The sequence below is a fragment of the Sminthopsis crassicaudata genome, chromosome 5 (genome assembly GCF_048593235.1).
Source record: "Sminthopsis crassicaudata isolate SCR6 chromosome 5, ASM4859323v1, whole genome shotgun sequence".
In the NCBI taxonomy this organism is placed as follows: domain Eukaryota; kingdom Metazoa; phylum Chordata; class Mammalia; order Dasyuromorphia; family Dasyuridae; genus Sminthopsis; species Sminthopsis crassicaudata.
In genome coordinates, this window is record NC_133621.1 from 302148962 (window position 1) to 302161804 (window position 12843).

The 12843-nt window shown below is 61.2% G+C and overlaps 1 protein-coding gene across 1 annotated transcript in view; it reads left to right on the plus strand.

Moving 5' to 3' along the window:
- Window positions 1-2558: 2558 nt before the first annotated feature.
- Window positions 2559-12843, plus strand: part of SREBF2 (sterol regulatory element binding transcription factor 2) — a 36836-nt gene continuing 26551 nt past the window's right edge. The window contains exon 1 of the mRNA XM_074271837.1: window positions 2559-2960. Coding sequence (XP_074127938.1) covers window positions 2870-2960 — 91 coding nt within the window. The 5' untranslated portion in view covers window positions 2559-2869. The remainder of the gene's footprint in view (window positions 2961-12843) is intronic.

The window sequence follows — 12843 nt, forward strand, 5'->3', positions numbered from 1 at the left end:
AACCATCTCAGCAGAGGGTGAGGGCCTTCAATCCATTAGGGAGCAAGGGGGTGTCCACCCCAAGCATGTGGACCTGGTGGATGAAAACCATTTGTTGCCCTGGCCACAAAGGCGGCTGCAGCAGGCGCCGTGGGGCACTTAGAGCTTAAGACACTAAACATCCACTGTATTCTGGGCCCTGGCCAGTCTTCCTGACTTCCGTTCTGCTGCTGCACTTTGATGACTCAGGAAGAGAAAGTGAGACTCGTAAATTAAATTTATTATAAGTTAAAATTTTAATTTACGATAAATGTAATTTATGAACAAATCAAGACATTACCCATGATGTCACTGGTCTTTCTGGAAACCATAGGGCTAGCAATGACATATGGTCCCACACTCCCCCAAGCCATCGATGTCGGGGCCTCTGAAACCGTGGCTAGTTAGTGGTCCATCAGAACCGTTCCGATTTTCAAAGACTGTTGACTTTGTGGTTACTGTACAAATTCTTCTCCTCGTTCTCATTTCACTGTGAATCAGTGCATAAAAGTGTTCTGAAGTTTCTCTGAAACTTTCTCCACCAGGTGCCGGATTTGTAAAGCACTTAGCACCAGGACAAGGTCTCCTGGCACTGGGGCCATCTCTGGTCCTCCTGATCTGTCTCTGGCCACTGGGTCCAGATGGTTCCAGGAGAGGAAGTGAAGCTGGTGCTTTTGCACGGCCCTCACTTTAGTACAACTCCTTGTTTGACACCTGACATCCTGGGTCGTCACTTTGGGAATGAAGGTCCACATCATAATACCAGGTATATAGTAGGCACTTAATAAATGCTTATTTCCTTCCTTCCACTTCTTCTTTCCTTCCTCCACCCTTCTTTCGAACTCCTTCCAGCAAAACAGGAGTGATCAGAGATGTGGGGACCTGGAGAAGGGGGCTCTGTCTGCCCTCGTAGTGACCCTGCTGGGTCTTTGTTGGGGCACACAGTCTCATGCAATATTAACTGATGAGGTCTTCCAGGGTAGATGGGGCTAGCAGAGGAACCGGTAAAGGCGGGAGGCTCTGATAGAGATCTACTGAGCTCCAGGCTCCCACCCTCGGAGGAGTTCTGACGGGAAATCCAAGATAATCTCTAGATATCTCCGCAGTATCTCCTCACCCCGCCCTGCCAGAAATCCCGGCCTTGTCTCTGAGGTTAAATTTTCCCCACAAAATCTCCGGCTGCCCTGGTCTCCTGGAGTCTCCCCTTCCCCCATGGCACGTGCCATCTCCCCTAACCCCACTTCCCCCCTCATAAGTAGCTCTTTTGGGGGGCAGCACTTGAAGCCTGCCAGCTAAGGCCTCGTGGGGAGCTCGCTTTCTGCTGGGTAATCCTGAGTTCCGCCGGGGAACTTGTCTTCCATGGGCTCTCCCAGCTCTATCTCCCAGCCGCCATTCCCGGCGATACCCAGCCCCTCGTCTGCGCAGCCTCCTCCAACCTTTTGCCAAAGAGAGGCCGTTGTGAGCGTTTCCCCGGGAGCGGCCCCACTTTTGGTGTCAGAATCTGGACTCGGAGGGATGGCGCAATTCCCAGGTCTCAGGGGGGGGAGGGCCTTCAGATGCCAGTCCCGACGGCACCTCTAGTTCCCCGTCTCCTGAAGTGGGAAGGAGGGGGCTGGGGGGGCAGCCAGAGGTCAGAACCAGGAGTTCTTGGGGAGGCCCATCTTTGGCCCAAGGCCTGAGCAAGCTGCCCCGGAAGTCCCGGGAGCGGGGCTTGCCGACGGAGCTGGATGGACAGAGGGACGGATGACTGACGGACTGGTTTTTGAGGCTGGGGCCTCCCAGGCCCCCGAGGGTTCTCCGGCCCAAATTTTGTGCCTCTGAAAATACCCATGGCAGAGGGGGGGGGGGCATCCCGGCCTGCCCTCCGTCTCTTTTCCCCTCCCCCGTTAGTTTCGGTCCGCATCCTCCCCCCTCCCCTAGAAAGTCCAACCTCAGCAGGTGGTAAACAAACCGAGCCCCCCAAGCTCCACCAGCACTTGAAGCTGCAGCCCCGAGGCCGGAGCCAGCGCCCAGCAGGGTGACGAGCTGCCCTCACTGCAGGGCGCACCTAGGGGGGCTAGGGACCCACTGCCCCATTTTACAGATGAGAACACTGAGAGCCCCGAGAGGGGACGCCTGGCCCCGCGTCCCCCAGCGAGGAGTGGGGTAACGGGGAGGGAAGTGCGCAGCCCCGGGGTCCGAGCTGGCGCACCTCCCCCACTCCGTCCAGGTGCCGGGCGGGGAAGGGAGAAGGGCTCCAGGTTTCCCGGACGATCTAGGGGCGTGTCTCATCTTCGGAAAGGTTTGTGAGGGGGGACGGGAAAGACAGAGGAGGGCGGGGTCCGCGGAGCTGGGAAGTTAGAGGGGCGCGAGCAGAAGTAACAGCGTGGGATAGGAGGGGAAGAAGGCGGAGCGGCCCCTTTAAAGACGGGCGGGGGCGGGCGGCCGGCCGAGCCCCAGCCGCTTCCCGCTCCGATTCGCTGCAGGGGGGATGGGAGGGTGGTTCCAGGAGAGGGCGGGGTCCGGCCATGCAAATAGGAGCTGCTGATCGGTGACGCGCCATCACCCCACGCGCCGGGCCGTCTGCTCATTGGACGCCGACAACCTGGTCTCACAGACAACAAACAACGAAGCGCGCGGCCGGGAGGCGGGGCCTGAAGGGGGCGGGGGCGGGGAACCCCGCCCGCGAGGCCCCGCCCCCTCCCCGAGACATCCCGGGGCCGCGCGAACATGGCGGCTGCTGGCGCGAGCCGGTGAGACTCTGTCCGGCTGGGACCGAGCTGGGGGACATGGGCGTCGGCCGCAGAGGCGCCGCCCCCGCATCTCGCTGAGGGTCGGACGGGAGCCGAGGGCCCGGCGCCCAAATCGGGCGATGGAGGCGAACGGCGGCGAGCTGGGCGCTCTGGAGACCATGGACACCCTCACGGAGCTGGGGGACGAGCTCACCCTGGGGGACATCGACGGTGAGCAGCGGCCGCGAGTGCGCTTGCGCGGGCCCCCCACCCGCCCGCCCTCCCCCCTCCCCCCTCCCCTCTCGCTCCCCTCCCCCTCCTCTCCCCCTCCCCCCTCTCTCCGCCGGCGTCCGGAGCATCCGGCGTCCGGGTCCCCCACGCCCACAGAGCCTCGCCCACGTGCAGGTGCCGGCTTGTCCCCCTCCCCCGGCGCCGCGCCCCCGCCCCCCACGTGCAGCTGTCACACCTTGAGTGGGGCCCGGGGGCGTCAGGGGCAGGTGCCGGGGTCCTGGCGGTAGAACTGCTTTTGCAGGAAACAGTTGCCCAGAGTTCTGCCCCTTTCCGGGGCTTGGAGGGGCGCCCCGAGTCCGCCCCGGCATCGGGCCCGGCCCCGGCTGGAGCTGACCTAGTAGGGGAGGGGGCACCCTGCTGAGTGTAAAGCCCGTGACCCGCCCCGACGTTCCCACCGCCCATCTGGAAGGCCCGAGACCCTGGGTGGGGGGGCTCTCGGCGGCCGGGGACCTTTCCACTTGAGGGATGGGACACTGAGGCCCTCGGGGACACGAGGGGCGTCCGGAGCGCGCCCTCGGCCGTGCGTGCCCCGAGGACCGGAGCGGGGCCTCCCAGGGCTGCGGGCGCCGTACTTTCTGATTTGTTTTGGGGAAGGGAGATTGAAGCCGGTGCCCGCGGGGGCGTGGCCGCTGAGCCCCCCTTCCCCCCGGGTGGGGCCGCGGACGTGGTCCTCCCTCACCGGCCAGCCGAGCTCTCCAGTTCCGCCTTTGTCCCTGCGCTTCCGAGGGACCCTTTTAGGGCGGGGGGTGGGGTGTGCAGCTCGGGGTTGGAGGTCTCCGGAGGGAGCCCCCTTGGATGGGAGGGAAGGGTTGGGGGCTGCCCTTGGGCATCAGAGCCCCATTGAAGGGCCGGGCGCTCACAAGTTAGGCTGCCTGGGGACTCAGGAGCCCAGAGGGGGGATTTCTGAAAGGGGCCCAGGGCAGTCCGAGGAGGGGGCGCGGGGGGAGGGTCAGAGGAGGGACCGTCCAGGCTGAAGTCCCAGAGAAGCCTGGGGGGAAAGACTGGGAAGCGGGCAGCGGCCGAGGGGAGCTCAGATAACCAGATGGGGACAGCCTGCGCTAGAAGTGCCGGCTCCCTCCCGACCCCCCCATTCCTGGCCGCCTGACCACCCCTGCTAACTTTCTGACTTTCACCACTGTGGGGTGGGGGCGAATTTACCACATCTGCTCTGACACGCCGCCCCTCCCCTCCCTTGACAAACATCCTCCCAGGCTTCAGCCTCGGGTTTCCCCCGTGGGGGAGGAGGGACTGGGGAGGAGTGTCTGTTCTTGGTGTTTGCTGCTAGCCGGGAGCCCCTGGCCCCAGAGAGTGCAGCCCCGGAGGGGAGGGGAGGCGCCCAGGGAGCTGGTGCCGGAAGCCGAGCAGCAGCGGGGGAGGGGGAGGCGGGCTCTCCCTTTCTACTTTCTCCTCTGTAAAATGGGCTCCTTGACTGACTGTTAACGCCGAGCTCTGCCCTTTGCAGAGAGGGAAACCAAGGCTGGAGAGGGGAGTCGCTTGGATGTTAATAGCAGAGCCAGGCTTTGGGAGGCCAGTCAGCATGGGGTTTAGAGCTAGGGTCGCCCCAGGAAGGGGACACCCGCAGAACTCGGGGCTGACCCCCCCCACTGAGTTTCTGAGGCTGGTCACTGTTTAACCTGGGCCCACAGTCCGGGGCCTCTGCAGTCTCCCAGCCCCAGCCCCCTCCTCGTACCAGAGAGAGGCCTGAGGCCGGTCCAGATACAGTCACCTAGCAACACTGGCGGCCCTGGCCTGCTGAAGCCTCCAGGGTTTTCACTGGCTGGAGAGGAGCGCTCTGCTCCCCTGGGGCCCCAGAGCCAGCGGGCCCCAGAGCCCATGTCAGAGGCTCAGAGAGGGGCTGCCGGGCCCGCGCCCCTCGCCGCTCCGGCTCCCCCCAGGGCCAGCAGGGGCGGCTGCACTTTCTGGCCTCTAACTAACAAGCGCCGGCCTTCCTGCTGCCTTCCTGGAAGGTGTGGGTGGGGGACCCAGCCCCTCTCCAAGCCTGGATGCAAAATCTGGAGCTGGAAGGGGCCTGGCTACCTTACCTGGGCCCCCCCCCCATTTTCCAGGTAAAGAACTGGAGACCAGGGGAAGGGTACAGAGTCAGCAGGTAATAAGGTAGTGTTTGAACCCCGGCCCTCTGGACTCCAGAGCCAGTATCCTGTGTTGAGCGAGGCAGAGAGAAAAACAGAGACAGACAGACGGATGGACACGGCCTGACCTCTGGAAGGCCTCATCCTTTCCCCGTGAAGCTCCCGACCCCCAGTGCTCACCATTGTCACGGAAGGCCTTGTCTTTTCCTTCCTGGGAAACAGTTCTAGAAGTCGCTTTCATTCTGCCCCCTCTGAGGCTCCTCCAGCCTGCGTATCCACGTTGCACCCGTGGCACTGGCTCCGGAGGCCGGAAGGCTCAGTCACTAGCTCTGGGATCCCGGGCCAGTCCCTTCCGCTCCGTCTGCAGGAGAGCTCGGAGAAGCCCGTGAGAGGACTCCACGGGGAACAGGTGTGGGTTATTCCTTAGCCGCGGAGACGCCCACGGTCCGGCTGGGGGCTCTGGGAAGGCAGGGCCTTGGTGTGATGGTCCAATGGCACCCGTCTTCCCTGGGGGGGAAGTGCGGACACCGCACTTTACTAGTTTGCTGCCCTTTGGGTGCGTGAGCCTGTAGACACTGTCTGCGGGGTGCTGCGGAAGGTTTATGGGGTGAGGTGACCGAATTAGCTTCTGGTTTTTTAAAGATGGCTCCGGGACCTGTTGTGACCTCGGGGCCTGAGGCTGAGGAGCCCCTCGGCATCCTGAGATCCAGAGGTTAGAGTGGCCGGCCCTGAGCTCCCAGCTGGCCCTGGAGGGGAAAGTGAGGCGGGCGACCTCGCACAGCCCTCCGAAATCCCAGCACCCGCGGGTCCCGGCGACCCCTCCCTGACGTCATGTCTCCAAGAAGCAGTCAGTGGGAAAACCTTTCCTCAACCTGCCCTGGGGGTCCAGCCCTCGGGAGCTCTGGGTTACCGAGGGAGACGCCACTCGTGCAGCCTGACCCTTACACGGGCCCCGGCCTTAGAGGCCTGCACTTTCTCCGGCAGACTCGGCCCGCCTTGGGGAGGACTCCAGACGGGTAGTTATAGCTGGTAGTTTGGCTTTGGAGAAGGGCCTGCTTTTGGTGAGAGCGCTCACAGAAGGCCCAGTCACTGGGCTCCTGCTGCCCCCGGCTCCGAGTTCTAACCCGTTGTTGACTTTGTGGGATTCTCAGGGAGCGGCCGAATGCCAGGCCTGCATCGGAAAGGTGGAGTTCACAGGGAGCCCTGTGTTCCAGCCCGGAGCCTTCCCCCAAAGCCACGGCCTCTCCCAGGGCGTCAGCGCCCAGCCCCCTCCCGTGGGGAGGGTCTCGTAGGGCCCTGCACACTTGAGCTTCACAGTCAGCAGAGTGAGCGCTCCCTTGCCCCGTGGGTCTCTGGGGGCATCCTCCCTTGCCCTGTGGAACAGGTCTGTCCGGTGTGCTAGCTTGTTTTGAGCCATGATAAAAATTAGGGGTGGTGAGGAAGCCGGTTATGGAACTCCCCATGATACTCAGGGCTTTCTCCGGGCCTCTCCCAGCCCCTGTCAGGGGTGGGGAAGGCCGCTTGGGCCTGAGGACCGTGGCGGGCCCTGGACCAGGGAGAGTCTGGGCCCTTCTCCTCTCTCTCTCCCTCAGTCGTTTTTGAGCTGGGAGGGGCCTTAACCAGAGCTTCTCATTCTGTGGACGAGGAAACTGGGATCCAAGGCCAGGGTTCCTGGAGGGTGGTGGATGTCCCTTCTCTCGGGGTGCCTCTAGACACCCCTCCCCCAGTGCTGATTCCAAGCCAGAAGGCCCCTTAGGGGTCTCTTAGTCCACTCCCCTGCCTGGCCTCCCATCCTTCCTTGAGGAGGCCCCTCTGGTTCCCTGAGCTAGACACCTCACCAGGCCATGGAAAGCTACTCCAGCCCCAGGACTGAGGACTCTGCTGAGCCCCGGGAGCTTGTGCCATGGCGCGTGCCCTCTCCTGTTAAACGTGGTGCCCCAGCACAGTCCAGTGCCCTCATTTTACAGATTGGAAAACTGAGGCCAGGGGATCCGAGAAAGTAGGAGGCACATGGGGTGTGGGGAGGGATGGGCCCGGCAGAGAGACATTCTCCTCCTGTGGGAGACAAAGCAGGGGAAAGTCCAGGCTGGCTGGGATGCAGAGTGTGACTGGGTGAGCCGGACCAGGAGGGCGCCCCGGGGCAGGGCAGGGAAGGAGGAGGGAGAAGGCAGGTCCTGGCCTGAGGGTGAGAACAGCAACACGCACCCTTGCCCAGAGCTTTGTAAGGGTCTCCAAGCCCCTGGCGGTCCTGCCCTCCCATTTTACAGATGGACAGAGCTGAGGCCCCAGGGTGGCAGTGCCTTGGGGGATCCCTGCCTCCTCAGGACCTCACTAGACCTTGGGAGGCTAGACCAGAGTGGGGTGTGAGGGACCGCGTGCTACAAAGAACAGGACGTGGAGTGCCCAGGCCGAGGACTTCAGGACAGGGCGGCCTCAGCAGGGAGAGGATGGGGAGGCGGGAGGGAGTGGGGACGCCAGGGACCAAGAGCGCAAGGGAGGGCCGAGAGAAAATCCTCCTGCCCCGCAGTCAGTCAGCAAGCATTTATTAAGCGCCTACTGTGCACCAGGTACCAAGCTAAGCCAGAGACAGAAGAGCAAAAATACTGCAGGCAGGGCCTTCCAGGAGCTTCCAGCCCGCTGGGGGAGGCACCGGGGCCAGCGCCGGGGCTTCCTGTGTTCAGATGGGCTGGGGACAGGAGAAAGAGAAGGCCACCAGAGGGGAGAGGACTGAGTGCTTGGGAGGCTTTGGAGACCTTGCCTTCATTTACCAATGAGGAAACTGAGGTTTGGAAAGTTTCCTGAGGGCAGCCACAGAGGCAGGAAGTGACTCAAGTGGGATTTGAACTCACATCCTCCCTATCAGGAGGGGGAGGGGGCTGAGGGAAGGGCCTCGCTAGACTGGGAAGGGGTGAGGGCAGGGGCCAGGAATCTGGAGCTGGTCCAGGGCCCTCACCAGGATGTGATTGATCTGGGCTGGGATTTGTCACTGCCTCATATACAGTGGGGGCTTCTTGTGTGTGTTGGGGGCCCCAAACTTGGGGGTCCTCTTCACTGCATAGGCAGACCTGCCTCTGGCACACTCTGGCTTCTGGGAACAGCTGGGGGGGAGGCTCAGGAAAACCAGCCTCCATTGTTTGAGTGGCACTGGCCTCTGCCGACAGCCCGCTGGGGTCGGTCTCCCGCCTCCTTCTCCATGTGGGTTTGGCCAGGTCTCTGACCTACAGGGGGCATTGACCCCTGACCCCTGGGTTTCCTTTTTATCTTCCCTTTTGTTTTTTCTAGACCGAATTGGGGTACGGGGAGGATGCTTTGCTTGGAGGCCTTGGAGTCTGCCAAGGAGTGGGAAGCAGTTGAGTGGCCAGGCCCTGTCCAGTCCTGATGACAGGAAGGAGGAAGGGCTGCTTCAGTTCCTGAAGGTTGGGTGGCTCACTGCTTCAGGGACCCACACAAAACCCTTGCCTCCTGGCCCGGCCTGTCCTCCCTTTCCAGCCCCTAGGACTGGCTCCTGGCCCTTCCCCCCATGCAGAGGTTCCACCTCCCCTGTCTCCTGCTAGGTTCCCCATAGAGCTTTTCTTCCCTCGCCAGTGCTGCCCTCCCGATTTCTACCTGGGTACTGTGCTGGGCACTGTGTGGCTTGTCAGGTCCCTCAGGCAGTTGTGAACCTTTGAGGGCAGGACCCCTCCCCAGCAGAAGGCCTTGCATGTAATAGGTGCTTAACAATTGCTTGTTGACTGGCAGGCCCAGGATTTCCTCCCAGCAGGGACTTCCTCCAGCCCTTTTAGAGCAGTTTTTGTTTTGAAATGGGAAGCCTTTTCTGTGGCCTGTGCTTAAGGAGGGGCCCCCCAGGTGACAGGGAGGCTCTCTGGGAGCTGGGGGCCAGAGGGTTTGCCTCTGGGCTCCCTACAAGGCTCATCAGGCTCCTATGGGCTGCAGGTGGGCCAGCTCCCAGGCCAGCGGCCCTCCTGGCACACAGTGTGCCCAGGCGGCCCGCCCCCACCTCCCTCAGACTGCTGTGGCCATCTCTGAACCCTTGCTCGTCCTCTGTGTAAACTGCCTGCAGCTGCTCTCCCTCCCTGAGGCAGGAACGGTACAGGAGATTTCACCTGGTTCCTGACTGCGGGCCCTTGGCCTTCCAGGGCCTCTCCGGGCTTCCTGCCAGGCATTGAGACCCAGTTCTAGGCCAGGGCTCTGTGGCGCCTCGTGCAGCCCGGCCTTCAGGGTCGCAAGAGCAAGCTGGAGATGGGAAAGCCAAGGTGTGGGGCTGGCCCCAGAGCCGGAGTTTGGGCACAGAGGCTCAGAAAGATGAGGCCTTCCCCGAGGGCAGAGCTTTTGGAGGTGTGTTCTGACCCAGCAGCTGAGAACTGCTCGGGCCCCCAGGGGCAGCTGAGGGAGGCTTCTCCCCCGTAGCTTTTTTCCAGTCAGACGGGTAGGCTCCGGGCTGAGCCAGTGACCTGAGCCAGGTGGAGAAGGAGGGTACCCAGGCCTGGTCGCCGGCATGAGCAGGAGTGCCCCAGTGGCTCACTCCCTCACCTCTCAAATCCCTCCATTCATCCGGGCCCAAAGAATTTTCAGTTCTCAGATGTTTAACGATAAAGGGAGCCGGGAGCTCAGAGGGCTCGTCCCGTTCCTCGAGCACAGGCCCCTGTTTGCGGCTGGGGTTCCGCTACTCTCAGAGACCTGGTTTTCTTTAAAATTGAAGGGAGGGAGCTGGTGTCTGTACAGAGGACTGCCTTGGGAATCTGCCTGATTTATGTCTGTCCCCTGTACCCCTTCCTCTGCTTGGTCTCTGTGGTGGGAAGGCGCCTGGCCCAGCCAGGGTCCTTCCTCTTTCTCCCCCATGTCCCCAACCTGCTCCTCCCCCCATCGGGCTACTCAGTCCCCTTTTCCGAGCTGTCTTCCCTCCATTAGAATGTAAGCTCCTTGCATGGCAGGATTGGTTTTGTGCTTGGTTTTGTAAGGATGCCCAGGGTTTTGGTGCCTGACACTCATTATGAGCTTAACAGATGGTGGTTGGAAGGACTTGACCCTGATTTCCCAAATTCTGCATCTTCATCAAGCTTTTCTAAGCAGTTCCTGTACTTCACCTTCCTGTGCACTCAGAACCTTCAGTCTGCTTCCCAGAATGCCTTTCAACAAGTAATCCATTTAGAACATTCTATAGGAGACTTCTAAATGTTCCGTGAGAATCTGGAAGGAGATGCCCATCGGCCTGTGGGCCTGGGGAAGGGGCAAAGGGAAAGGGGAGGGCTCGGTCTTTATCTTTCCGGCCATGCAGCTGGGGGACTGGTGTTCGTTCATCCAGTCACTCCATCTGTCCAATAAAGGCCCAGGAATTCTCCCCATGAGGCCTTCCGAGGCCTGGCTGCCCACCGTGTCGGCCTGGGCGGTTTCCCCAAACCGGACGCCCTCCCTGAGCCTGTTCTGTGCCTTTGCTTAGGGCCTCCCAGGCTCCCTGCTGAGATCTCGCCCATCCTTCCCGAGGGGCGCCTCCTTCCCTCAGACAGTGGCCGCTTTGGTTCTTTTAGAAGTCCCTGTGACCATGAGTCCTGTCTCAGCTCCCAGTGGGGCCGCCCTGGGCATTGCTTGCCTCCTGTCTTCTCACACCGAGTAGTACTCTCTGTTGCGTTTGTGGGCACCAAGTTTGGGGGTTTGTTTGTTTTTTGGAAAGAAGGACCATGGGTTCTTTGTGTCCCTCCCACAGTGCCTAGAATAGTGCCTTGTGCACTGGGAGGGTTCTGCTGGAACAAATGACTCACTTAGGTCTTTTCCAGACCTCCCCACGTCCTAGCCAAGTTCCCGGCTCCCAGATTTCCAGTTGACACTTGCCAGCCTCCTGGCTGACCACCGCCTCCCTCTCAGGGTTTTGCAGTTTCTTCACGTGGGATCCTCCGATTGCCTCACCTGTGTGCGTGTTGCAAGGACGGCTGGCAGATAGTGTCAGACCTGTGGGGTTAGTGAGGGAGCCAGAGGTCACGCAGGGCCGCAGCCCTAGGCCCGGGCGTGTGTGAGCATGCCCCCCGCCGTGGTCACGGGGAGCTTGCTGTCCCAGAAGGCGGCTCCTGGGCTAGCCCACTCTCGTTTTACTCCTTGTCCTGCTGCTTCTCCCCGGGCCCAAGCGGAATCATCGAGTCCCTCCTCCAGGTGACTAGCCTTCACGGTTTTGAAGACAGCCATTTCTTTAAGTCCTGTTCTCAGGCCCAGTACCCCCAGTTCTTCCCTCGGTCCTGATCTGATTCAGGCAGCTGCTCCTTCAGGCCTCCGGCGTGATCCCAGCTTCTCGAGGTGGCCCTCAGTCCTCCGGGGGGGGGGGGTGATGGGAGCAGGGGGCAGAGGGACGGCTCTCCGCTCCTCGGCCACATGAGCCTTTCTGGCTGCTGCTGTGTGCCACGAGGCTGAATCCTAGTCTGGTTGTAAGCAGGGAGGCCTGCAGTCCTGGTGTCGCTGTAGTCAGGGAGGCCTACGCCCGGCTTCAGGCTGACCTGGCTGACTTTCCGGCTGTCCTCTCTGGCTCCTTGCTGCCTTTTCCATCACACAACCCAGAGCCGTGTCCCCGCCCCAGATCATTCTTCTGCTCAGCCTTCCTCTACACCCCATTGGACTCTCACCATTAGACTTGGGGGTGTCAGCTTCCAGGCTGGCACCCCTTCACCACCACCCCGTCCCCCTGCCCACAGTCTCTGCTCCAGCTCGGCCACAGCCAGGGATGTCAGTCCCTTCCTCCTGAATGACCCACCACTCCTCCTTGGGCCCCAGGACATCCGGGGTCTTGCACCCCCTCTCCTCATGGTCTCGTCCCCACGGCTTGCAGATTCAGCCAAAGGCTGTCAGCTTATTATCGGCCCTTCACAGACTCTGAGTGTCCTCTTCTCCTCACGTTCTGTGAGAGTCATGCCCTTACCCCCCCCCCCCCCCAAAATAAGGCCAGTGAGATCTGGTGAGCTTGTGTTTGCTGATCTCAGTCGGGGACCTCCCGCTGCACAGCAAAACTCTCCTTCTTCCCTGCTTGGCCCGTGTCTTACACCCTTAGACCTTCTCCAGGATCTCAGCAGAACTCCCTCTTTCTGAGGACACAGGACTTTTCTCTGGGGGCTTCCCCTTCCTCCCCACCTCCCGCTCAGAGCCCCTTTCCATCCCTGTCCCCCTTCTCTCTCCTGGAGCTGGTCTCTAGGACGAGGTAGACCTGCTCTCACCAAGGCTAGCCCCTCTCCTTGTGCTCTGGGCCCCATCCCCCAAGAACTGGAACTTCCATTTCTCCTTGTCTGCGACTCCTTGCTGTCTTTTCTGACCACATCCCTGACCCCCCGCTCTCTTTCACCCCTTTTGAAGGGGTGCTTGCCTTAGCCATCCCCTGCAGCTGTTGGGCCATCTCTGCTCTGTTCCCATTTCCTCACTTCCTCCTCCTCCTCCTCCTCATTCTTGCAGTCTGGCTTCTGTCCAGAGGCCACTACTCCAGGCTTATCACAATACTTAACTGCTGAATCCCATAGTCCTCCTCCTGCCTCCATTTCCCAAGGCTCTCCCCCATTGACTTTTCTTTTTTAAAAAAATTATTTTTTGGTGAGGCAATCATAAATGACTTGTGCAAAGTCACACAGCTAGTAAGTATTAAGTGTCTGAGACCAGATTTGAACTCCAGGCCTCTGAGTATCCACTGTGCCATCTCGCCGCCCCCTGCCCGCTGGCCTTTCTAACACTGGCCTCTGCTTTTGCTCCCATCTGCGGCTCTTGTCTCC